Raw genomic sequence first — 26,595 nt, 5'->3', positions numbered from 1 at the left:
GCCCAAAGCCGGGAGTGCAAAACACCCCGGGCATGGAGAGACAGAACACTGGAGAGGAGAGGGCAGCAGCCCTGGGAGGCCAGGAGAGCCGGAGCTGCTGCTGGGGGGGTAGGGGGCCTCTGTACCTGAGTGGGCGGGTCTGTACTTGCAACAGGAATCGTGAAGAGATACTCCGAGACTCTGACCTCTCTGGCACCTTCACTGGGGCCCCTACCAGGGTCAGAGAAATCATGAATTGGGGCAAAAACCAAGCCCTTGCCCCAGATTTTGCCTCCTTGAGACCCCCAGCCACAGCCTATACCCTGGGACCCTCCTCTCAGGTAGGCAAGGAGGGGAGAAGGGCAAATTGCAGGCACTAAATACTGGTCCTCTGACCACACCTGGAGCAGCTCCATTGGCCAGAGTCTCAAAGTGCTGTTTTAGAAACTGCTCCTGGTCTGGAGTCTGGGGGCTGCCCTCCTGTAGCCCATAGGGGCCCATGCCTCCCTCCTCTTCCTCTTCTTCATCGCCCTCAGCTGGCTCTTCAAGGTCTGAGGAGATGCCATCCACACTGAGGGGCTCCGTGCTCTCAGAGTCTGGGTGTGGGGAGGGGAGAGAGGCATCGCACTGCACCCATCTGTTGCCAGAGCCTCCCCAAACACCTCCAGGCCCCACCCCCCACAGCCCCTCCCTCCAGGCTACAGCCTCACCTTCAGTGGGATGCTCCGGGCTGGAAAGGCAGCTGCTGCTGTAATCCACAGAGCAGGCACTGTCAGGGCTGTGCTTTTCTGAGCTCCTGCTGCCTGGGTACACTCTTCCCAGAGTTCCCCGGGCTGGAGCCTGCACCTGGAACTCACTGCCAGGATTCCAGCAGGGAGAAGAAAAGGCAGTGAGCAGGGGTAGGCAGCAGCCCTGCTGGACTCCTGCCTGTGATCAGGGTGAGGGATGAGGCAGTGGTGAGCTGGAAGGAAAGCCCTGAGTATCCTGGGGGCCAACCCTCCCTCGACTAAAGAACACTCATAGGGAGGGGAAGACGGGGGCACGAGGTCTGGCTAGGGCAGGATCCTTGCCTGGTGTCCATGGTGGGGCTGTCACTCTGTTCCGGGTAGACAATACCATCTTCAACGGGTGCAGGTTCCAGATCTTGGGCAAAGACCCCTTCCTCTTGTGACAATAATCGGATAATATGGGGATAGGAACAAGGTTGGGAAGCCTGAGGCCGAGGGGGCTTTTCATTCTGGGAACACACAAAGGGATGTTAACAGAGCAGAGGTGACAAATGAGGCAGTGGTAGCTGCCGGGTAAGCCCTGAGTATCCTGGGGGCCAACCCTCCCCTTGGAGAAGAGGTGGAGGTGAGTAAGGATGTGGTGTGCACTAATTCAAGGGGAAGCTGAAGGACAGACACCGAGAAGCCAGGCTGGGCTCCAGTTGCTGATGTGAGCTTCTGGATGAACTATATTAGCACTCTGGGCTGCCAACCTCCAGCTGCCACTTAATACCAAGAGTCCTCCAAGAAACCCAGCCCAGGGCAAAGGCCACTTTTGCCTCTCTACCCCAACCCCTCCCCTGCCTACCCTGATAACCAAACCATACAGCCCAGCCAGCCCCATCCTGGCTTTGCAGTTCAGGTTACCCATATGCCAGCTATGTGCAGAGCAAGCATAGCTGGACCAGTGCTCAGGTCCCAGCTGGTGGCAAAGGCTGCCTAAGGCCCCTTGGAACTCTCTAGAGAGCTGGGAGAAAGCGGGCTCACCTGGCTAGTGAGTGAAGTCTCAAGGGCCTGCTGCCCATGCTTTCTGGGACCAGATGGGATGATGGCCAGCAAGTCCTGGCTAGGGTCCTGCGGGCTTGGGGCCAGTGTTTCCAGCTGCCGCAGATCCAGCATGGATCTAACGCTCAGTTCCACACCTGGCTGAACCCAGCGCCCCCTTCTTCTGGGTCCTGGGTTGGCTGCAGGAGCTGGGTCCAGGAACCCCACGGGCTCCTGTGCCTGGTGGGAGGTAGGCGGTGGGGGAGGAGTAACAACAACCACACAGTAAGATCAACAAATACCCACATATCCCTTACTATGTGCCTGGCACACTACACATACTAGCTCACTTCATCCTCACAGGAACCTTTTGAAATAGGCACTAGTATAATCCTTGTTTTACAGATGAGGACACTGAAGCACAGCGGGCTTAAGTGACCAGTCTGCGTCCCACAGACAGTAAGTGGCCTGCAGGTTAGTCTGGCTCCAGAGTTCATGCTCTTAGCTGCATTCCACATCCTCTGGCACAGGAACCTCTAGTCTCAGCCTTCACCTGGTATCATGGATGCCTCGGAGCTGGGGGTCTCTAAAAGTCTCCTGCTCTGAGGACGGCCCCAGCAGCAACCACTTACTACCAAGAGTCCCCTAAGAAACCCAGCCCAGGGCAAAGGCCACTTCTGCCTGTCTACCCTAACCACTCCTTTTGCCTCTCTACCCCAATCGCTCCAATAGCTGGGGGCCCCAAAGTCCCTTCACAGCACCAAGGACAAACCTATAGCCCAGGCCTGAGACCCCTGGCCAAGTCAGGGTGCTCCAGAAACACCACAGCATCATCACTCTGTGAAACTGTTGCTGACAACGGAAGGTACTGGTGCTTGGGAACTTGCTCTGAACGCCTTGATCCCCCTCTGGCCACCCCAGGGCAGTCGCTGAGTTATGGGTCCCCTCATGGCCTTTTCCCTCTAACTATTCTGGAAGTTCTCCGCTTACCTCCTAACCGGGGTCTTTAGAACTGTTTCTCCAGATCTCTGCTCTTTGGATCCTTGATTTCTGCATTTTAGTTCTAACTATCTGGCTTAGGGGTCCCTTGTCCTCTCCACCTTGAGCTCTTCTCTGATGATATTTACTTCCAGGCACCAGGCAGCTGAACAAGTGCCCCACCTCCCCAGTGCTGACTAACCCTGTGCTCCATCCACCTCATCTGGTCCACAGGAAGGAAATACCTGGGCTTTCTTCACCCCGCACCCAGGACCGGCCCAGCTGCTTCAACTTCCCTGACAAGGCCTTCCTTGGACACAGGAGTGCAGCACGTGGGCAGACCCCATGCCCCAGTACCCTACCAGGCCCAGAGAGCCCTGTTCTCACAGCTCCCTTTGCCTCCTCTAACCTTGGAAGAACATTTTAACAATGGCGACTCACCCGACTCATCTCCCAGTGGGACAGGCTTCGGGGCAAGGCTGGGCTGGGGACCGAGGCTAGACAGAAACAGGCAGTCAGAGGAAGTGTCTCCTGCCCCGCCCCCCAACCCTGGAGCCCTGGCCCCATCAGCCCATACCCTCTGTGGCCACAATAATGCCTCAGTTTCCTCAGCTCACACTGCTCTCACCCCACAGTCTCAGAAAAACCATATCTAGCCATTATACCAACTAGGGCCTGTCTGCCCCCACACCCAACTGCCACAGACCCAGTGCCTTCTTGGTACTCTTGGCAAGGACGGGCAGTGCTGGAAGTTCTTCTTCAGTCCCCTCATCTTCTCCCTCCTTGTCACTGTCTGATGACAGAGCTGGTCCAGGAGAGAGCATCGATGGGGCCTGGTGCCTGAGTCCAAGACAAGGAAGGGCATGGGGAGAGGAGACTCAACAGGGGGAGAGGAGGCTCAATGGGGGAAGAAGGAAGAGGAGACTCAATGAGGGGAAGATGAGACTCAATGGGGGGAGAGGAGACTCAACAGGGGGAAGAGGCTGACATCACAGATCCTTATGTGAGAGGTAAGGTCTTGGGAGACAGAGTTGCTGAATGGCAGGCCCAGAGCATGGAGGAAGTGCAGTGAGGACCCAGTAAGCCATCTGCACACCCACCCATCACTTGCCCACATTCTGTTCTCACCGATTGGGTCCAGAAGCCCTTTGGGGAGAGGATGGTCCTTGCTGCTTGCCGCCCTGCTGACGCTGGCGCAGCTCGGCCAGACGCTGCCTCATGCTGATGGTCATCTCAGAGCTCAGGCGCCACACAAATATGCAGCTGGGGTAAAGCCACACAGTCGGCTGAACGAGGGGCAGGTAGAATGGCTAGCGCCATTTGTTCCCCTTATCCATGGATGGCAAGGAGACCAGAGCCACCCTCCACTTCAGGTCAGGCACAGCCAAGAGCTATCCCTGTTAACCCCACGTCCCAGGGACATCACTGAAATGGAGAGAGGGGAGGGCAGGGTGCTGTGGCAGAGTAAGAATCTGCCTCTCAGGGAAGCTGGCTTCTGCTCACCTGTCCCCAGACACAGAGATGAGATGTTTGCAATCATTACTAAATTTCATGCCAGTGACAATCTCTGTGAAGAACAAAGAATATGGTCTATAAGCCACCTTAAATTCCCAACCAAGTCCTCTCCGTCCCAACGGTGGACACAGGGGTTGGCTGCACGGCAGGGGTAGGTAGCTCTGCGGGTCCCAAGAAACTAATAGAAGAGTGAAGTTCCAGGGGTGGAAGTCACTCAGGTTTACGCAGGTATCAGCTTCTACTCAGGGATTCAGGCCACACTCACCTGAGTGGCCAAACATGGTGGCCACGCACTCGCCTGAGGAGAAGTCAAAAATGGAGAGATTCTTGTCAGAACAGCTGGTGGCAATGTAGATCCCTGAGGGGTCTGTCTGCACCTGAGGAGTAGTAGGGTGTGCAGCTGGAGGACATGGGAAGTACCAGTCCCTCCCACCCAGCACCACTCTGTCCCCGGGCCCCTGTCCGGTGCCCCCTCCTGGGTCCTTACCTTAATGAGTGTGCCGTCCTCACCCTGTGACCCTTTAAACAGCTTCTTCTGCTTTCCACTGCTGATGTTAAATATCCTGTAAGAAACACAGTCTCTTTCTCATGAGGAGGCGGTGAAGGTGGAACATGCCTGGGGGATGGAAATGCCAGCTTTCACTCCCAGTCTATGCTCTCTGGGAGCTACCCCCAGCAGCAAACAGGCTATCACCTCTTGGTGAAGCAAAGTACTGTAGGCTCAAGGGGGTACAAAGTCCTGTACAGAACGACAGATGTGGGAACTTAGCTGCACAGAGCTGACCCCGTAGGGCGATGAAGGAATGTGGGCAGAGTCTGAGGAGGGGACGCCCACCGAATATTTCGGTCCTGGCAGCCGATGGCCGTGTACTTCCAGCTGGGCTCCACATCCATGTCATAGAGGGTCGTCTTCCGCACCACGTGGTGTGTCCGTGTGAACTGCACTCCATCTCCAGACTGCAGGGATGGAGCATGTGGGCAGGCCCACACCCAAATGCCTCACCAGACCCCAAGAGCCCTACTTGCGCCTCCCTTCACCTCTTATAACCTTAGGCAGGGAATGGCAGACCCCGCCCTGCCCCGCCCCTCTCAGGAAAGCCCAGCGCCCTCACCTTCTGCGCAGTGCGGAAGTAGATGCTCTTGTCTGCTCCACAGCTGATCATGCGGACTTGCCCATCACTGGCTATGAAGGAGGGAAGCTCAGCTGTTCCCACTGTTCTCACCACATGGGAGCAGCCTGCCTCCCACCTTCCCTCCATGAGATCCCCCATCAAGCTACTCTACATGCCAGGGACAACCAACTAAATTAAACCTGGAAACCCAGGTTTTCCTGTCTCCCTATCCTCAGTCCAACCTGGTTGGCTCAAGTCCCAGCACTGAGAGTCTCTGTTCCACCTATCTTCCCAACCAGCTCCAGGCCTCCCAGCTGCTGTCCAACACTCCCCCACGACTGGCAGACCCTTCTCATGGAGGCGGGAGGCAGATGGCAGCAGGGGTGAGAGTGGCAGGATGTGTCTCATTCACCCTGCCTGCACCTGCAAACTTGACAGCAGTGATGGAGGATGAGTGTTCGTCCAGCGTCTGCTGTAGGCTGTACTCCCTCCCAGCATCCAGCACGTGGATCAGCCGGTCCCGGCTCGCTGACGCTAGCAGTTTCAGACCTGGGGATGAAAGAACTCCATCAGCCCATGAGTGCCCTGAACAGCCCTTATCTGGGCCTGGCAAAAAGCCCTGAGGGAACTGAGCCCCATATCCCCAAGCCATGTGAACCACGGAACAAGGACAGAGCTGTCTTCCTCTAAACCAGCAAAGACACCAATGATCCAAAGATTACCAGCCCCACATCCAAGAGCCGGGACAGATATAAGTGGCACCGGCAGGACTGGAGGAGCCCTGTGCCATTCCGGGCATTCTCCTGACCTGTGTCTGGCTTAGAATACTCCAGGCACAGAATCTCAGAGTCATGGGCCTCCACCTTCAGCATCTCACTCAGGGACTGAAGTTCGTGCACCCTGCAAAGATGAGGAGAGGTGGGAAGAGGCCATGGCCAGGCCGCAGGAAGGACTCACGCCCCCTCCTCTGCTATACTTTCTCCTCCTACCTTTTTCCTTTTTTTGAACTTTTAGGCTTAGAGAAAAGTTGCTGAAAGAACAGAGCTTCTATATTTCCCTTACCCAGCTTTCCCTAATGTGAACATCTTACATAACGATAGTGCAATTATCAAAACTAGGAAATTTATGTTGGTACAATACTATTAATTAGAGACCTTATTCAAATTTCACCAGTTCTACTATGTCCTTTTTCTTGACTCCAGATCCTATCCAGAATCCAAATTGCATTTAGTTACTTCTCCTTAGACTTCTGTGGTCTGTAACAGTTCTCTAGTCTTTCCTTACTTTTCATGATCTTGATGCTTTTGAAGAGTATTGATCAGTTACTCTGTGGTATGTACCTCAATTTGAGTTTGTCAGATGTTTTCTCACGTGTATATTGAGTTTATGCATTTTTGGTAAGAATACCACAGAAACAATGTCACATCCTTCTTAGTACATCCTATTATGGGCTTCATGATGTTGATATGAGGATGTTAACCTTGATCACTTGGTGAAGATGATTTCTGCTAGGTTTACTCATTGTAAAGTTATTATCTTTGCCTTGTAAATAAGTAACTTGTTGCCCAACCTTTTTGAGCCAAACCCTCCCTAAAGTTCTAAATACCCAACCCTGCACCACGAGAGGCAGTCAGTACCCACCCAGGGCCTGGCATTACCTAAGTGTGCCCATACGGTCCCCTGATGCTAGATGCTGTCCATTGGGGCTGACACACACCGAGCGGATGCCCACGCGGGGATCCAACAGGGATGCATCAGCTTTGTCTCCTCCAGGCAGCTCTGTGTCCAGCAGGGCCTGGGTGTTCCCATCCACATAGATGATTTTAATGAGGTCCTAGTGGAACAGGTTAGAAAAGCTGGATGAGGCAGGCCTGACCAGTACAGCTGCAAGGGGCAAGAAAGCTGAGCAAAACAAACCCTTGGACCACAGAGCACAGCCAAATGAAGGCTGGAAGGCCAAGGCCTAGGGACCCAGTTCCCAGTAACAAGGTGCAATAGCTGTGGGGATGGGGGCACTGAGGGTGAAGCGGGGCCCCACAGCCTCAGGGCTCACACTGCTGAGGATGTTTCGGTGGAGGGTGGAGCCATGCACCCCGGAGCTCTCTGTGTTCCACAGGCGGATGGTGTTGTCTGAGGAGCAGGTAATAAAGGAACTGGGGGGCAGGCAGGCCTGGTTACTGTCCTTCACCTCGGGGTAGACCTGAAGGGGCCGAGGGAACACAATCAGACTTCCATTCGGGAGCAGTCCTCTGCCTACCCAAGGAGATGGAAGGGAATGGGACGAAAGAGGGAATGGTGGCCAGGACTTAGTCCAGTGCCTGTCACAGGCCATACATAACTGGTATATACTCTTCAACATGACCAAGGGGAAGCACCCACTATATATCAGGCACTCTTCTATGTCTCCCACTTACATTATTTCATTTTATTCTTAGAACAATTAGATGAATCAAGTACACCATTTTACAGGTGAAGAAACTGAGGCTTGGTCAAGTTCAATAACTTGTCCAAGATGACTGAGGCAAAACTAAGGATGGGGCACACTGGGGAAGCCTGTAACATTCAAACTCAGTCCCCAGGATCTATCCCAGGGAAGTCACTGGAGAAACAGGGAGGCGGCAGGAATCTAAGATTATACTTGGGGATCCCTACTTTCTGTCCTCAAAATGGTATCCCAGCCAACCTGGCCAGTCTCCAGCCAGCCAGCCAGCCAGCCAGCCCACATACCTCCACACTCCAGACGCAGGAAGAATGATACAGAGCCGAGTACACCTTGCCCACTTTCTTGGGGTCCCTCACATCCCAAACATAAATGCTATGATCGTTGTACACACAAGACAGCCACTGATTAGTAGGATCAAAGGTCAAGGCAATGGTGTCTGGATACCTGGCATTGGCCACTCCAGAGAAGAGGCGACTGTAGGGAGAGGACAGGGCACACTGGTCAGACTGAAGGGAATGAAAAGAGAAGCCAATCCACAATGGAAGGAGCAGTGTGTGAGGAGCCCTCCCTGGACCTGCAGGTTTGGAAGTAGTTGCTTGAGAGAAGAAAGGAGCCCCTACTAGCCATCAGCAGGAACCTGACCCAGCACTAGCTGCTGGGCCATGGTGTTCGGATGAACACAGCTTCAGAGAACACCAACGTTAGACAAGGTAATTCTATGGCTGTGATGGGGCAAAACAAAAACAAGACTACTCAAACAAGATCACCACAGAAACCACAACAAACCATGACAATGACCGAACACCGCCTTTCCCATCTACATGACTGCTGGCGGCTTCTTGACCAAATACAGCTTTAGCCCCATACCTTTCCTTCACCTCTTAGATAAATTAACAAGATGTTCCACTGTAGAACTGCCCCTAGTTCCTGACAGCATCCAACCAGAATACTTCAATCCCTTGAACAATTCCTAACATCACCCAACGCAAACCCAAATCCCATATGTCCCTCCTAACACCCGCTTACTGAGACTCTCCACAGTTCTCCATGGGGTGGGGTCTCCTTGGTTGCAACAAGTACCAATAAACCCAAATTCTTCTGTCTAAAGAGGTGTTCCCAGTAATCTTTGGGGTATCAATACACTCTTCACCTGCTCCCTGAGGCACTGACAAGAAAGACTGGGCAGGGGTAAGGCTACAAATGGAGGAAGGGGGGGCCCACGTAGCTCACCTGGCCTCGGTGACGCTAGCAATGTCTGTCCCCAGAGCATGGGGTCGGGGCAAGGTGCTAAGGAAGTGCAGGTTAGAGGGGTTGAAAAGGCGCACGGTGCCATCAGCACAGCCACAGAAGATGTAGTCTTGGCTCACAGAGATGCAGTGGGCCACTGTGGTCTGTGGGCAGAGTGGCTCAGCTCAGCAAGGCCACCTGCCCACTCAGTCTTCTCTCCTCCCCACCCATCAACAGTCACCTGCCAAGAGGAGGGACCGGCCAAGGCAGGGGCAAGGGAAAAGCCGCCCAGCTGCTCTGTTCTGAGCCCCTCAGCCCTGTCCAGCCAGGGATTAGGAATCGAGGATTCTTCTAGGCACCAGAGGATCCAGTAGGAAAAGCCCAGTGAAGAGAAAGAAACAGCATGAGAAAGAGAGGAAGGTGCAGGCACCACTTACTGTGAAGCTGTCTATGTTCTGAGCGGAAGAGGAAAGCAGGGGAAAGAGACAGAAAGAACAGAGAGGAGGCAGTTATACAGATCACCAAGGGCTGGAAATGGGCCAAGCTCTAGCTCCCCCAAGCTTCATTCTTCTGGGATCTCCCGTATGCACAAGGGCCCAGCCCCTAGTCTGAAGCCCTGGGCACTAGTTCTCCCCTGAGCTGAGACATGAGCAGACCCTACCCCTGGGGACGGAGGTACTTACCCTCAGCTCCACCCACTTGTCCAAAAGCCTTCGATCACTGAACTCGCACAGCAGCCCTGAGGACGTGATGCAGAAGGTACTGTCCGCCTTCTTTCCTCTGCCACAGGCCACATCAGTGAACAGGTTGTTCCGTAGCTCTCCCAGCAGCCCTGAGCGGCCCAGCAAGGGCACAGTGGCATTCACCTGTGGAGGCACACCACTGTTATACCCCCATCCACCCCAGAGCCTGCCCCTGGAAACTAGGCCCTAGGAGAGTACAGGGGACGCCTCCAGCACCCCCTTGCTCTTTGGGCCTACTCCTCAGCCCAGACAGCATCTGGCTCATCCAAAACTTCTGCATGACTGCTGGGAATGCAGAGAGAGGCCCAAGTCGGGCAGAGTCTCCTGGGGTGGGCTGGGCAGGCCCTGCCAAGGGCCTTGGTGGCTACTCCCAGCTTCAGCACCTCACCTTTGAGGTCTTGCTGTCATCAAGATACCAGAATTTGATGTGCCGGTTGCCTGCAGTGACAAAGTAGCTGCAATCCTCAGAGAAGGACACTGCTGTCACCCGACTGGACACCTTGTTGGAGGCCACCACAATGTTTTTCTGGAGGGGATGCCAAAGGAAGAATCAAGGCTCTGTCTCTTGGAGCTAAGAAGACAGTGACTCAGAGAATGGAGGACAATTAGAATTTGTACTTGAAAAAGTGTTTCTTTCCAGAATTTACTGGCCAGAAAAAGAGGGGTGGGGAAATAATCCCTTTCTAGAGGAGCTGAAAAGATTCGTTTCCTGCAGAAGTCCTTGAAGGCATAAAGCTAGCCCCTTCAACCAACATGCTTGGCCACACAGTTGCTCTTTTCTGCTTCAAAGAACTTTCTAGAATGAGAATGGTTCAGTGGGGTGGAATGGAGCGGTGCAGGTCAGCAGTCTCTTGCCTCCCTAGCTGACACTTGACCCCTGTGAGGCTGCCGGGCCACCCCACCCAGCCACTCACCTTCCAGGCCCACACGTTGACGATCATGTCATGCTGGTAGCCCACAGAGACAATGTACTTGGTGCTAGGAGAGAAGGCCACACAAGCCACACCATACTTGTGCTCCTGCAGCTCGGCCACCTGGCTGTGCTCTGCCACGTCCCAAACCCGCACGGCAGGCATGTGCCCACTCTGCAGGGAGGCAAGAACTGGAAGTGAGTTCTTGAGTTCTCCACAGGCATACAGCCCCCCTTCGTCCTCCAGAGCGGGGCTCTCGGCTCCTCAGCTACTAGATACCATCACTTCCCCGGCCAAAAGTCAGGGCAGGGTATAGAGGAAATATGATAAAGATCTGAGGGCAACAGTGATTATCAGGGAGAAAGTGGCCCCGGATTCTAGTCAGCATCTCTGGGTGGCCGTCTATACTTCGGGTTGTTCAAAGCTCCCTGAATGGTTCTGATGGGCAGCCGGCATGGAGAGCCACTACCACTCAGGTCTACTTCTGCCCCTAGTAAGACTACGCCGCCGCCGGGACAGAAGCGTTCCTCCTGAGCCCAGCAGGGGGCCCCCGGGGGTAAGGAATAGTTAAGGCAGCGGTTTCCAAAGCACGCTTCCTTCACCAGCAGCATCAGCACTCTCTGGGAACTTGTTACAAATGCACATTTCAGACCCCCATCCCAGACCTGCAGAATCAGAAACTCTGAGGGCCAGCCTAGTGATGTGTGCTTTCACAAGCCCTCCAAGTGATTCTGATGTACACTAAAGCTTGAGAACCACTATTTTAAGGTATAGCAAAAACCAGGATTTGGTGTCTGTTTCAGAAGCCAAAGTGACAGCAGGCCTAGGACCGCAGCTCTCTGCGGAGGCCAGGACACCTGCCCTCTTTACAGTACTGCCAGCCCTCTTCCTCACTCACCTCTCCAGTGACCAAGTACTTGCCATCAGGGGAGAAGGCAAGGGCAGTGATGGTTTTCCTGCAAGAGATGGGGCAGGCTCAGAGGGGCACTGGCAGCCTGGCCTAAGCCTAGCCCCCTCCCAGCCTCTCAAAAGGTGAGACCAGCAGACACCAATGGCACATGTGGCACTTCCCCATCTGGCCTTAGGGCCCAACCAGGTCCCAGCCCCCAGAGCCGTACAGACTCTAGACAGTGTCCTTCTCATAGCTCCCAGAAGGAAGAGGTATCCTGAGGACCCCAGCCCATTTACCTGGAACTGTTGAGGATGTGGTGCTGTTTGTGTTTCCGGGGATTGAACAACACAACCACACACCTGAGGAGATGAGCAGACAACAGGCTCAGCAGCAAACCACAGATCCCCCAGGAGCCCTCCAGGCCACCCGGCAGAGGGAGCTGGGTAGAAAGAGCTCAGAAGGGCTCCACTGTTTTTTTCCTTTTCTTTTCTTTTTTTTTTTTGAGACAGGGTCTCACTCTGTCACCGCAGCCAGAGTGCAGTGGTGCAAACATGGCTCAGTGCAGCCTCAACTTGCAGGCTCAAGCAATCCTCCCACCGTAGCCTCCCTGGTAGCTGGAACCACAGGCATGTGCCACCATGCAAGCTAATCTTTGTATTTTTTTTAGACACAGGATCTTGCCACGTTGCCCAGGCTGGTCCCGAACTCTTGAGCTCAAGTGATCTGCCTCCTAAAGTGCTGGGATTACAGGCATAAGCCACCGTGCCCAGCCTCCACTGCTTTCTCCTGGCAACCTGTTCTTGCTCCTTTCCCCCACCCAAGAGGAACTATCTCTGTAGCCCCATGAGAGTGAAAGGGTTCCCTGGAAGCCTGTCCCCCCAGCCAGGCCCCTAAATACCAGCTCTATCTCTGGCCATATCCACAAAGGGCAGCAGGGACACAGGCCATCCCGCAGCCCTTGTGCATACCCCAGGAAGGGGTGTAGGAGGGAAGAAGAAATGTGATTTGGGCAAAGCAGGCCTCAGGTGCACAGCCTGTTCACAGGCTTGGGGCCACACGCGTATCAAGCATGTGTGCCTTAAGATGTAAGGCCTCTCACGTGTGCACCCATGTATGTACTTGGCAAGAGCTGGCCCCCCACACCCTCCATGTGTTGAATAAGGAAGGAAGTGGGAGGCGAGGCAGGGGCCACACAGCAGAGAGGCTCAGTAAGATGGGGTAGGGGGATAGAGATAGCCTGAGAAGGCCTGGGAAAGCCTTACAGTGCCACAGAGGTCCCAAGCCCCACCCTGAGAATCTCTGGCCCCAAGAAACCTGAGAAGAGCCCCCCGACTGCCAGAAGCAGAATCAGGGACTCTGCCTGCCTCGCAGAGAAGGCAGGGGCAACCTCTCCCGCCAGGCAGCAAGGCTGCTGGATGGAATCAGGTCCTGCCTTTCCAGAGGCAGCTCCGGAGACGGAAGCTGGGTAGTAGGAATCGGGGGCAAGAAGCCAAAGGCCAATAGCCAGCTTCTTGCTTTTCTTTAGGCTTCCTGGCTGTCAGCAGGCCCTGGCCCGTTGCCCCTTCTGCCTCAACTCTTCATTAGCACTGGAAATAGCAGACAAGAGCAAGCCTGGAGACTGCGAATAGGAAAGGCAGGGAGGAGAGAAAGAGGAGACAGCTACTTCCCCCAGACCTAATTTTCCCTAGTGGGACCCCACTGCAGCCCCCATATCTGAATGCCACTACTGGCTGGAAACTTGAAGGGAGGTAGGTGCAAGTTGCTAGTGAGGGCTAAGCATCTTGGGCTCAATAAACCACTTCGATATGCAAATTTGGGGACACTGGGACCTCTGATGTGACTAGATATGCCCAGAACTGCCAGGCTGACCAACAGCTGTGGAATTCCTGAGTCACATCATTTTCTCCTCTAACCCCTCAACTCTTCCTGTTTTTTTTCTCCTTCTCTCTCCATTTCCTACTGTTTCCTTGCTCCTGTTTCCTTTCTCTGTTTTTTTGAGACAAGGTCTCACTATGTTGCCCAAGCTGGTCTTGAACTCCTGGGCTCAAGTAATCCTCCTGACTCATCCTCCCAAGTAGCTGGGATTACAGGCTCATGCCACCCTGGCTCAGCCCTTCCTTCCTTTCTTTTTTTTTTTTTTGAGGCAGGGTCTTGCTCTGTCACCCAGGCTGGACTGCAGTGGCACCATGGCACCATCACAGCTCCCTGCAGCCTCGACCTCCTGGGCTCAAGCAATCCTCCCACCTCAGCCTCCAAAGTAGCTCGGATTACAGGCACATGCCACCATACCCAGTTAATTTTTGTATTTTTTGTAGAGATGGGGTTTTGCCATGTTGCCCAGGCTGGTCTTGAACTCCTTTCTCTTTTTATACCACCTTCTAGTCTCCTGCTTCCCCTTATAGAATGTCACAGTCAGGAGGGTTTTAAAAAGTATGACAGGCCGGGCACAGTGGCTCATGCCTATAATCCCAGCACTTCGGGAGGCCGAGACAGGCAGATCACCTGAGGTCAGGAGTTCAAGATCAGGCTGGCCAACATGGTAAAACCCCATCTCTATTAAAAATACAAAAATAAGCCAGGTGTGGTGGTGGGCACCTCTAATCCCAGCTACTTGGGAGGCTGAGGCAGGAGAATTGCTTGAACCCAGGAGGTGAAGGTTGCAATGAGTTGAGATCATGCCATTGCACTCCAGCCTGGGCGACAAGAACTAGACTCTGTCTCCAAAAAAAAAAAAAGTATGACAAAAGCAAGATGGCTCTGGAAACTCTGCACCCCATCGCTCTTGAGCAGGCAAATGAAAATTATAACAGAGCCAGGAGCGGTGGCTCACGCCTGTAATCCCAGCACTTTGGGAGGCTGAGGTGGGCAGATCACGAGGTCAGGAGATCGAGACCATCCTGGCTAACATGGTGAAACCCCATCTCTACTAAAAATACAAAAATTAGCCAGGCATGGTGGCGGGCGCCTGTAGTCCCAGCTACTGGGGAGGCTGAGGCAGGAGAATGGCGTGAACCCAGGAGGCGGAGCTTGCAGCGAGCCAAAATCACGCCATTGCACTCCAGCCTGGGTGACAGAGAGAGACTAGGTCTACAAAAAAGAAAGAAAGAAAGAAAGAAAGAAAAGAAAGGAAAAGAAAGAAAAAGAAAGAAAGAAGGAAGGAAGGAAGGAAAAGAGAAAGAAAGAAAGAAAAAGAAAGAGAAAGAAAGAAAGAAAGAAAAAAAAAGAAAAAGAAAAAATTATAAGAGTTCAAAGTCCACAGATTTAATTTGCTTTTTCTTTTTTTTTTGAGATGGAGTCTCACTCTGTCACCCACGCTGGAGTGCAGTGGCGTGATCTCGGCTCACTGCAACCTCCACGTCCCGGGTTCAAGCAATTCTCCTGTCTCAGCCTCCCCAGTAGCTGGGATTACAGGCACCCATCACCAAGCCTGGCTAATTTTTTTATATTTTTAGTAGAGATGTGATTTCACTATATTGGTCAGGCTGGTCTCAAACTCCTGACCTCAGGTGATCCACCCACCTTGGCCTCCCAAAGTGTTGGGATTACAGGCATGAGCCACTGTGCCCAGCCAGATTTAGATATTTAGGTTTTAATACTTTATGCAGTATATGAAAAGTAATAGCCCCAGGCCTGCCACCATCATGAATTCAGAGCCCAGAAAGTTCTCAGTGGTTAAACAACGTTTTCTGAACCTTCCTGCAATCTGTGCTGACCTGAGGCCCTCTACAGGCTCCTCTCTCCAGCAAAGGCTCTAGTCTGAATGGGGACAGGTTCCCTAGCTTTCTGATTAGTTACACAGGAACCATGGTAAAGGGCTTCAGCTGAGAGTTGATCTAATTGAATTGACTCGATGCATAATCCAGCCAACCATATTCCAAATCCAGAAAAACTGGGCTCTATTTGCAAGTTTATGAGTTTTCCCTTAATTCTCATCCCAAAGCAGCATTTCAGCCTTTAAAGGGTAGTGCATCAGACTGCTTAAAACACTTTCCAAGTAACTGCATACAAACTCAGTCTTCCTGGGACACAATATCCTCTGTTTCCTCCTTCTCCTATGTTCAGCTCCATGGTGGAAGGAGAAGGGTGAATGATGCATGTGTGTGTGTAAGAACACTATGTAGATAGAAGGATGACTGGCTAGAGGCAATGAGGCAATCTCTCCCTCCTCTAACATGCCCCTGCCCCCAGTATAGCCTAAGAAATTCTCAGCTGTGCCATGGAAGAGCTAAGCAAGAAAAGGAAACACACAGAGGTCGTCCCTTAAGCAACTATTTTTATTTCTAATTATTGATATTTGGAAGCCATCCAACAAGAGAAAGAGAGCATGCAACCACGGTCACAGCTCCACATGCAGGGACGATAACGCAGATGCTGAAGTGGGAGCAGCATGGCCAGGGCTCCCTGTGTGCTTGACTTGTTGAGGCCCTCCTGACCTGTTCTCAAAAGCACCAAGGAGCCCTCTCAGCCTTCTTGGTGAACTCTGAGCAAGCTCCTAGGTCAGCTGGGGAGAGGAGTGCGGGGCACGGTTTGTATCAATCTTTCTCTCCACATCCCCTGACCCTGCCCAGCAGGGTGAGCCCTTGCTCAGTGCTGGCTAGGATCCACCACATGCCAAGGGCTGGGTTGGCCCAATCAGCTGAGTCCTGTAACTCAGCACCTGAGGGTGCAGGGCGGCTGCTCACTCTCATGGGAGGATGTAAGGCCTCAGCCTGCGGGAGTCATGCTGTGGAGTACCGGCGCCAGATGCTGGGCCCACTGCCCAGGAAGGGCCAAGCCTTCAACATCCCCCTTCCCTACACAGGTCCAGGCCTGCTGCTACCACAAAGAGCCCAGGATTCCCATAGGATCCACCTCCTACCACTCTCCATCCCCTGGATGGGATGAGCTATGCATGCGGCAGCACAGACACAGGGAGCAGGACGCACAAGGTCAACCAGGGACCCTGGGCCTTTGAATTGTTTTCTTTCAGACCAGGTAAAATCTGAGAATGACTCACAGAAGCATACCAAAGGGGCTTCTGGCCTCGCTCAAATGTCGCCCTCCAGCCCTATTTATCATTACAACCCTACCTTCGTCACTGCTACTGCTTATACTGTTTCCAAAGCACACATCAATTTGTAATCATGCTTATAACTTACATTGGGGGTGGGGATCCATCTTCACACACCAGACTGCCAGTTCTGTGAGGATGGTATTTTTGGTCTGTTTTACTTACTTTTAAGTTCCCAGGGCCTAGACAATAGGCCCTCAGTAATTATTTGTAAACGAGTGAATATATCTTCAAGTCACTAGCTGCAAGATCTCAAAGCCCTGGCTGCCAAGGAACCTCCTGGGTAGCAGAGTGTGAACGAGGGCCCTGGGGAGAGGTCCATGGTTCTCCAGTACCTCAGGCATTTAGGACTCCTTGATGCTCAAGGGCAGTGTAGAGGTGGAAAGAGCAGAACACTGAGGTCACAGGCCTGTCTGCTAACACACTGCGTGATCCTGGGCACCAAGTCCCAACCTTTTCTTCTCTCAGGTCCACCTGGTCTCTCTACTGTCCCTGGCGAACGCCCTACAGCAAGTAAAAAGGTAGCTCGGTGTTCCTTCAGCTCAGGTGTCACGAGAACACAGTTCAGGAGGAGAATTCTGTCACACCCAGTGCAATGCTTCAAAGCTGAGGATCTCAGCATTAATTTTAACATGGGCTGAGGAAATGGAGGGCCTCCTCAGGAGAGCAGGGGTTCCCTCTTCTCTTCCCCACTTAAATCAACCAAGAGGTCTCTTCTTAGCTGCCAGATACACCCCGTCACCTCACTGGGACACTTCCCACCCCAGCGGGAGAGGAGCAGCATGTGTGTGCACTCACCCAGGCCATTCTGGTATGGGAGCCAGGAGAAACCCATTCTCAGGACTGGGCACAGGGGCACAGGGGCCCAGGGGCTGTGCTGGGCTCGAAGGCCCATCAACCTTCCACCAGCCGGCTCAGGAAAAGGCCCAACTCAATTAAGGGTGTTCAACTCAACTAAGTCTTTCAAAAGGGCTGTCTGGCATCTTCTAGTAGGGGGGCTTCCCGTGGGGAAACAACGGCCAAGGGATGTAGGAGCCACTAGGACAGGCTCCATGCTCAGCCTGGAGCTCCTATCCACCTCTGCCTGACACACTGCCCACCCTCCTTTCCTGTGCTGTTCCATTTCCTTTCAGAAAATTTTGTTTTGGTTTGATATTCGCCTCTGGGCCTCAGAGAATTTTCTGAGTTTTGTTTCTCTTCTTGTTTCTAGGATACCTGAGCTGGCTCCCAAAGCAACAGGCACAGGAGGAACAAGAGTGTGGGGGCTGGGGGCAGTGTAAGGATGATCAGATAAGAAAAGCAGGGAGACAAGGAGGGAGGTGAAGAACCTGCTTGTGCTCACACAGAATCTGGTGGCCCCCAACATCACAGCAGCACATCAGGGAGTTCTAGAACACAGCAAAACTCAAACACCCAGAAAAGAAGCCATTTGCACAGACAACTTGAAGTTCTAAGAAATCAAAAGGTCAGGGAACAGATTAGGGGCACTGCCCAGGGATGGCCTGAGCCAAGCACACACACTCAGGAAACCTACTAGAGGTTCCATCAGGAAAGCCTGTACACCACCTGGAAGGATCATGACTCCCAGGCACATGCACTGGGCTGAGACCTGCTCATAAACATGCATAAGCACATGCTCTTAAAGGCCAGGCCTGGAGTCCAGGGGTATGTGAGGAAGAAAGCAGGCAGGACTCCACACTCCCCAGGGCAGGGACACAGGGCTCAGCATGCACCAAGCAGCACCCCAAGGCCTTTTCTGCCTGTGCTACATCCAGCCCCAGCCCCACCTCCAACAAGAGGGAACCTGGCTTTCCCAGGCAGAGGCAAGAACAAGTGGAATTCCCCTGAGGCAGGCTGCACAAACTTATCCAGTAGTGAGGTCTTTCCATCAACTTGCTTCTCTAGGGGAAAATGGAGCCTAGCCCAGTCTTTGCCAGGCAGAGCCCATGTGGCTCCCACAGCACCCTTATTGCAGCCATTAAACACCAGAGGACCACTTGGGAGAGACACTGACCCCAAACCCAGGGGCAGAAGTCTCCCTTGCACAGACTGAGCTGCCCATAAATGGGACTCTTCTCATTCAGAGGGCAGGTAGGCAGCTTAGAGGAAAAGCAATTTGTTAAAAATAAGCAGAAAGGTGCTGGCTCACACCTGTAATCCCAGCACTTTGGGAGGCCAATGTGGGCAGATCACCTAAGGTCAGGAGTTCGAGACCAGCCTGACCAACATGGAGAAACCCCGTCTCTACTAAAAATACAAAATTAGCTGGGCATGATGGCGCATGCCTGTAATCCCAGCTACTCGGGAGGCTGAGGCAGGAGAATTGCTTGAACCCAGGAGGCGGAGGTTGCGGTGAGCCGAGATCGTGCCATTGCACTCCAGCCTAGGCAAGAAGAATGAAACTCTGTCTCAAAAAAAAAAAAAAAAACAGTGTGGTCTTCCCCCACTCTGTGCCATTTTAACAATCAGAGCTCTACAGTCATACTACTTGGGTTAGAACCCCAATACACACACTAGCTATGTTACCTCAAGCAAACTCCTTAACCCTTTTGGTTTTTTTAAGAAGCAGGGTTTCACTGTGTCACCCAAGCCGGAGTGCAATGGCACTATCATAGTTCACTGCAGCCTTCACCTCCTGGGCTCAAGCAATCCTCCTGCCTCAGCCTCCCCAGTTGCTAGGACTACAGGCACATGCCACCATACCCAGCTAATTTTTTTTATTTTTACTTTTTGGTAGAGACAGGGTTCTCACTATGTTGCCCAGGCTGGTTTCAAATTCTTGGTCTCAAGCAATCCTCCCGCCTTGGCTTCCCAAAGCCACTGCACCCTGCCTGCTTAACCTCTTTTTTTTTTTTTTTGAGATGGAGTCTCGCTCAGCCGCTCAGGCTGGAGTGCAGTGGCGCGATCTCAGCTCACTGCAACCACCGTCTCCCGGGTTCAAGCGATTCTCTTGTCTCAGCCTCCCGAGTAACTGGGACTACCAGCACCCGCCATCACGCCAGGCTAATTTTTGTATTTTGGTAGAGACAAGATTTCACCATGTTGGCCAGGCTGGTCTTGAACTCCTGACCTCAGGTGATCCGCCCACTTTGCCCTCCCAAAGTGCTAGGATTATAGGCTTGAGCCACTGCACTCGGCCTGCTTGACCTCTTTGGATCTCAATTTCCTCCTCTAAAAAATGAGGGCGATAATAGTACCAACCTCAGAGCGTTGCTCAGAGTATTAAATAATTCATATAAAGTGCTTAAAAAGTAGCTGGTATAGAATAAGTACAATCATACGTCACATAACAACATTTTGGTCAACAGTGAAGGGCATGTATGACAGTAGTCCCGTAAAATTATAATGGAGCTAAAATATTTCTGTCACTTAGTGACATCTTGATGATCCTGACCCTATGTAGTTCTGTGCGCTAGGCGAATGTGTGTGTTTGTGTCTTTGTTTTTAACAAAAAAGTTTAAAAAGTTAAAAACAAAATTTAAAGCTTATAGAAGATAAAAAGAAAATACTTTTGGGTCAGGCACGGTAGCTCATGCCTGTAATGCCAGCACTTTGGGAGGCCAAGGCAGGCGGATCACTTGAGGTCACTAGTTCAACACCAGCCTGGCCAACATGACGAAACCCCATCTCTACTAAAAATACAAAAATTAGCCAGGCGTGGTGGCAGGAGCCTGTAATCCCAGCTACTCAGGAGGCTGAGGCAGGAGAATCACTTGAACCCAGGAGGCAGAGGTTGCAGTGAGCTAAGATCGTGCCACTGCATTCCAGCCTGGGTGACAGAGGGAGACTCCATCTCGGAGAAAAGATAAAAGAAAAATATTTTTGTTTAGCTGTACTGTGTTTGTGTTTTAAGCTAAGTGTTACTACAAGAGTCAAGAAGTTAAAAAAAAAAAGTTTATAAAATGTAAGAAAGTTATAGTAAGTTAGGTTAATCTATTATTGAATGTTATGTTTTTAAAATAAATTTAGTATGGCCAAGTGTACAGTGTTTGTAAAGTGTATGGTAATGTTCTGGGCACTTGCACTCACTCACCACTCACTCACTGACTCACCCAGAACAACTTCCAATCCTGGAACCTCCATTCATGGTAAGTGCGTTATACAGGTGTGCCTTTTTAAAATATATTTTATATGATATTTTAACCGTACTTTTTCTATGTTTAAATATACAAATACCATTGTCTTAGGATTATGTACAGTATTCAGTACAGTAACCTGCTGTGCAGGTTTGTAGCCCAGGCGCAACCGGCTACACCATGTAGCCTAGGTATGTAGTAGGCTATACCATCTCGGATTTGTGTAAGTATACTCTGTAATGTTCACTCAACAACGAAATTGCCAAATGACACATTTCTCAGAACATATCCCCATCATTAAGTGACATATGACTGTACTTGATTGATAAAGGCAGCTTTTTTTGGTGGTGGCTTGTTTTTTTTTTAAGACAGAGTCTCTCTTTGTCGCCCAGGCTGGAGTGCAGTGGCGCAATCTGGGCTCACTGCAACCTCCACCTCCTGGGTTCAAGTGATTCTCATGCTTCAGCCTCCCAAGCAGCTGAGACTACCAGCACCTGCCATCACACCCAGCAAATTTTTTTGTGTTTTTAGTAGAGGCAGGGTTTCAACATGTTGGCCAGGCTGGTCTCCAACTCCTGACCTCAAGTGATCCGCCCACCTTGGCCTTCCAAGGTACTGGGATTATAGGCGTGAGCCACCGGGCCCAGCCTGATAAAGGAAGCTTTTTTGATGAGGTGATAAAACTAAGCAAATCATGTATCTAGTATAAAAACTATAAAAGTTGCTATGAAAATTACATTGGGGAATGAACTAGGCATTACCAAGTTAATGGTAGAGTAAGAAAGGTATAGCAGTAGCCCTACTCATTTTCACATTCCTGTGCCTATCAGCATGGAACAGAGGGAGCCAGAAGCAGGAGGGGTTTCAAGCTTTCTCCAGAAGCCTGAAGAAACTATGGTTGGAGGTTTCCCACTTGTAGGGGCAGAGGAGTGAAAAGGCAGCAAGAGAAAGAATAGTAGCCCCACTCCCCTACTTCTCTCCTATGGCACTGATCTCTCTCAAAGTGTCTAGAACAGATGAATATTCATAACAGCATTATTCATAATAGCTAAGAAGCAGAAATAACCCAAATGTCCATCAACTGAAGAATAGATAAAATGTGCTACATCCATCCAGTGGAATATTATTCAGCCACAAAAAGTAATAAGGTAGCAATACATGCTGTGACATAGATTAACCCTGAAAACATTATGCTGGCCAGGCGTGGTGGCTCATGCCTGTAATCCCAGCACTTTGGGAAGCTGAAGCGGGAGGATTGCTTGAGCCCAGGAGTTCGAAACTAGCCTAGGCAATGGAGTTAGACCCTGTCTCTACAAAAAATGGAAAAATTAGCTGGGCATGGTGGCACACACCCATAGCTCCAGCTACTCAGGAGGCTAAGGCAGGAGGCAGAGGCTGCAATCAGCCTTGATCATACCACTGCACTCCAGGCTGGGCAACAAAAAGAAGCCAGTTACAAAAGGCCAAATACAGTGTTATCTGATTCTGTTTATATGAAATATCCAGAATAGGCAAATTAATGGAGACAGTGGTTGCCTAGGGATGAAGGTCTGGTAAGGTGGGGGTGGGAATGAAAAGTGACTGATAGGAATGGGGCCAGGCATGGTGGCTCACGCCTGTAATCCCAGCACTTTGGGTGGCTGAGGCAGGTGGATGGCTTGAGCTCAGGAGTTCAAGACCAGCCTGGGCAATGTGGTGAAACCCCATCTCTACAAAAAATTAGCCAGGCATGGGGCAGCGCGCCTGTAGTCCCAGCTACTCAGGAGGCTGAGGTGGGAGGATTGCTTGAGTGTCGGAGACGGAGGTGCAGTGAGCCGACATCGAGCCACTGCACTCCAGCCTAGGCGACAGAACCAGAACCTGTCTCAAAAAAAAAAAAAAAAAAAAGGGAACAAGGTCATGAAAATGTCCTAAATTTGATTGTGGTGATGGGTGTACAACTCTGTGAATATACTAAAAAACTACTGAATTGGGTATTTTAAATAGTGAGTTATATGGTATGTGAATTACATCTCAATAAAGCTGTTTTTTAAATGACTAGAAGGTAGTTACTGAAGATGGTGCTGGGAACTGTGTGTAACATAAAGTGTAAATCCGTGTGTGGGAGGTGGGGTAGATAACCGAAAAGCAGGACAGGATGGCAACAATGACAGCACCCGACAAAGAACCTTTATCTGGTCCTGCGTCTCTTTACAAAAATGGCAACAAAACATTAACCTGTATCTATCTTCCAGAAGACACCAGAAAACCCCTGCCCACCCCAACTGCTCTAGCGTGCCTATAAATTCCCATGCATCAAGATCTCTTCCAAGGCGCTTACTTACCCTGCTGGGTAAGCAACTAAGCCTGATCGGGGGTCACAGGCAAGTCCTCTGCCTCCAGACACTGTAATTCCCAGCACCTTCTCCAAGGTCACCTGTTAGAGGAAGACAGAAATGACATGTTATAGACAGAGTGTGTTTGGGAAGAAGGTGCTGAAGGTACTTGGGACCATCCTGAGGCACTGGCTACTTTTCAGACGCCCATGTCTTCAGGAGAATGGAGCTATGACTTCTGCAGCTTCTTCTGTTCTGCCCACCCGGCTTCTTGATCACACAGGAAAAACCCAGCGTGCATCACCTATTTTCGGCAGGGCTCAGTCTGCTGGTACCACAGGAAAGAAAACCAACTCGTTAAAGCATAACTCATGGCCACAGAGGAACAAGCATTCCCCAAAACCAGGAAGGCACCATGTATAAGCTAGAGCCTGGGATCCCCAGACTAGACTCTTGGGTCTGTGAGACTTGGGTGAGGCCACTGATCTTTGTGCTTTGGCAGGCATGAAGGAAAGGCCACTCTGACCTACCAAGAGCCAAAAGAATGTTAGGTATCAATTAGGTGACTCAGAATATCCCTGACCTTTGCATTCTATCATGTTCTTCCCCTCTGTCAGAGGGCTCCACCTCCTAAATGTCTGCCAGTTCGTACAGACTACAATCCAAGGAGGCAGAAACAGGGCTTAATGCTGTGATCTACAAAGCACCGATGCTCAGGGTACTCTAATTATTATTATTAAGCTGCAACTCCCACAGAGATGAAAGATAAAATGCTCAGAGATTCGGAGAGGACATGGCCACGGGAGACACTCACCACTCTCATCATTAGTATTGTTACCCCACACTGTCTGCAGGCCTCAGGACCCACACGAACTAACCTCAAATTAATTCATTGGTCTTTCTGCTAGATGATGCCAAGTGAGATTGAGACTTCCCTCTAACCTCTTGCTGTCACTCCACGTCATCCTCTGCTCTGGGTCTTTCACTTGCTGCTCCAGATCTTTACCTGCTCCAGGACTGTGCACTCCCTGCACTGGCCCTGCTCAAGAACCAGGGGAGTCCGTGATCTCCCCTGGCTCAGAGAGTGGAGCTTCAGAATGCAGGACGGACACGTGAACAGGCTAGACAGCACTCTGCTATGAAAACACCGAACCTGAGGAGAGTCTCAGAGGCCCTAAGAGGGCAATGTAAACCAGAAACACTTAGGGTGGATGCTTGTGGCAGGGCGGTCTATTCCTAGTCCAGGCCAGTTTCTAGAGAGGGGAGGCTCAGAATCAATTAGGACAGTTTTGGAGTTTCTCCTTCTCTCTTATTGCTCCAACCGCAGAATTAAAAGTACTTCTAGAGGGGCCAGGTGCAATGGCTCACGCCTGTAATCCTAGCACTTTGGGAGGCCAAGGTGGGCAGATCACTTGAGGTCAGAAGTTTGAGACCACCCTGGCCAACACAGTGAAACCCCATCTCTACTAAAAATACAAAAATTAGCCAGGCATGGTGGTTGGTGCCTGTAATCCCAGCTACTCAGGAGGCTGAGGCACGAGATTCATTTGAACCTGGGAGGTGGAGGTTGCAGTGAGCCGAGATCACGCCATTGCACTCCAGCCTGGGTGACACAGCGAGACTCCATCTCAAAAAATACTCCTAGAGAACCTGTTTACATTTTTTTTTTTTTTTGAGACGGAGTCTCACTCTGTCACCCAAGGCTGGAGTGCAGTGGCGCCATCTCGGCTCACTGCAAGCTCCGCCTCCCGGGTTCACGCCATTCTCCTGCCTCAGCCTCCTGAGTAGCTGGGACTACAGGCACCCGCCACCACACCTGGCTAATTTTTTGTATTTTTAGTAAAGAAAGGGTTTCACCATGTTAGCCAGGATGGCCTTGATCTCCTGACCTCATGATCCACCCACCTCGGCCTCCCAAAGTGCTGGGATTACAGGCATGAGCCACCGTGCCCGGCCGAACCTGTTTAAATTCTTATCTCTGAAGATCATTTTAGCTTGAATTAGGTTGGAAGGAAATGCCCTGTGGTGGCCAAAGACCAAAATAAGTCTCCTGAGATGTTACATTTAATACCTATTCCCCAGAAAGGTCCCCAAGGGTATCTGTGTATCTTGGGGATGCAGACGAGGAATTCTAACATGTGTCTGCTCACTGGTAGATGTGGTTTCAATACAGAGCAGCAACCACAGCCACCTGGCAAGCACCAAACTTGCCAATTACCCTTTCGCCGATCTGAGGCACTAAACCTAGTGTGGAATAAAGTAACTTTGGCCTTCTCTATACATTCTTGATAGGTTCTCCTAACTTATGCCTCCTCTACTTTTTCTCAGCTTAATGAACCACTGGGACCAGTCACCTATTACTGACTGGAGAGTAACAAATCATCCTGGGGAAGTCTGGGGGATACTCAGTTTAAGTCACCACGTCATCCTGGCACTGAACCTTCAACTCTCCCAGAGGAGGGGATATTTAGGGACATTCCTGCCACACCCACCGCCTTCTGCAGACAGGAAAGAGAACGGCCCCAGGCTGGCATTACCCACACAGCTGGGAGAGGCCACAAAATCAAGTGTAGTGAGCTAAAGGGCTGCTCAACTCTTATTTTCTCCTGGTAATCTGATTAAAGGTAAATCCTTTGGATTTAAATTTGCATTGATTCCTTCCGTCCCTCATGCTTCAGTGTTGGTCCCGAAGAATTACACCAAGTCAGTTGGTTCTCAGCTGATCTTCTTTCTAACAGGAATTTGGGTAGGTGTTTTGTGGGTAGATGATCCAATTCCAAAGAGAATTAATTCTCTAAAGCAAGAAGGAGACGTGGGCTACTAACACTCTGAAGACCAGTGTTTATCAAAGTTTTTTGGCCATGACCCACAGTAAGAAACACATTTTATATCATGACCCAGTATATAGAGACGTGTGTGCATATGCGTAAAACTGAAAGTTTCACAAAACAATATACTATTGTTAATCCTAGAGTACAATATACTCTATTTTCTATTATATTCCATTTCATTAAAAAATAATTCTGGTCATGGCCCACTTCACTGATTTCATGACCTACAAATGGGCTGGAAGCTCTAGTTTGGGAAACCCTGCTACAGACCATCTCTTTCTGCCAGGCCTGGGAGACAGGCTCTGATCACCGGCACCTTTGTGTTCCTTAGTCATTTTCCTCCTAGGACTCTCAGCAGTGGAACATACTTCCGCACTAGGAAAACCCCACAGGCAGGAGTTTGCCTGGGCTCAAAACTTGGCTTATTTTCAAAGGATTTATGTTTTTGGCTTTTTCTGGCTTTCTAAGCAGCTATCCAAGGGGGGGAAAAAAGCAGTTTCCTTTGGCTCTGTGGAAGGGGCGGAGCAGGGGAAAACATTCAGGGGCATCAGCTGGTTTTTATTTTATGTTCTTAACTCAAACCAGCTTCCTGTTTGCAGGGAGGTTTTGTGTTGAGCTCCACTTTCAAAGGATCTAAGAGTCCAGAGTTCCTGCAAGGCCTCCAACATCTAGGCTTATTTTGCAAGGCTTCAACATGATGGACTTCATAAACTCACTCTCCCTCTGATAACCTTCTTCCTCGCCTCCTTTCCAAGAAGGTGGTAGAGCTTCC

The 26,595-nt window shown here is 51.1% G+C and overlaps 1 protein-coding gene across 2 annotated transcripts in view; it reads right to left on the bottom strand.

Moving 5' to 3' along the window:
• Positions 1–26,595, bottom strand: part of MAPKBP1 (mitogen-activated protein kinase binding protein 1) — a 57,805-nt gene that overhangs the window by 5,043 nt on the left and 26,167 nt on the right. Inside the window, exons 3-28 of one of the 2 annotated variants that reach the window (XM_054451816.2) lie at positions 23,002–23,093; positions 11,848–11,910; positions 11,558–11,615; positions 10,663–10,833; positions 10,137–10,274; positions 9,689–9,871; positions 9,443–9,460; positions 9,009–9,169; positions 8,063–8,252; positions 7,389–7,535; positions 6,994–7,169; positions 6,144–6,235; positions 5,759–5,884; positions 5,336–5,406; positions 5,059–5,180; positions 4,711–4,786; positions 4,489–4,600; positions 4,212–4,275; positions 3,837–3,971; positions 3,415–3,548; positions 3,150–3,205; positions 1,734–1,970; positions 1,050–1,216; positions 690–835; positions 381–575; positions 126–210 (exon numbers count right to left, since the gene is read on the bottom strand). In XM_054451816.2, coding sequence (XP_054307791.1) covers positions 126–210; positions 381–575; positions 690–835; positions 1,050–1,216; positions 1,734–1,970; positions 3,150–3,205; positions 3,415–3,548; positions 3,837–3,971; positions 4,212–4,275; positions 4,489–4,600; positions 4,711–4,786; positions 5,059–5,180; positions 5,336–5,406; positions 5,759–5,884; positions 6,144–6,235; positions 6,994–7,169; positions 7,389–7,535; positions 8,063–8,252; positions 9,009–9,169; positions 9,443–9,460; positions 9,689–9,871; positions 10,137–10,274; positions 10,663–10,833; positions 11,558–11,615; positions 11,848–11,910; positions 23,002–23,093 — 3,215 coding nt within the window. The remainder of the gene's footprint in view (positions 1–125; positions 211–380; positions 576–689; positions 836–1,049; positions 1,217–1,733; positions 1,971–3,149; positions 3,206–3,414; positions 3,549–3,836; positions 3,972–4,211; positions 4,276–4,488; positions 4,601–4,710; positions 4,787–5,058; positions 5,181–5,335; positions 5,407–5,758; positions 5,885–6,143; positions 6,236–6,993; positions 7,170–7,388; positions 7,536–8,062; positions 8,253–9,008; positions 9,170–9,442; positions 9,461–9,688; positions 9,872–10,136; positions 10,275–10,662; positions 10,834–11,557; positions 11,616–11,847; positions 11,911–23,001; positions 23,094–26,595) is intronic. The other variant, XM_054451817.2, reaches the window with a different exon arrangement.

The sequence above is a fragment of the Pongo pygmaeus genome, chromosome 16 (assembly GCF_028885625.2).
Source record: "Pongo pygmaeus isolate AG05252 chromosome 16, NHGRI_mPonPyg2-v2.0_pri, whole genome shotgun sequence".
Taxonomy (NCBI): Eukaryota; Metazoa; Chordata; class Mammalia; order Primates; family Hominidae; genus Pongo; species Pongo pygmaeus.
This window is presented reverse-complemented; position numbering and strand designations above follow the sequence as displayed.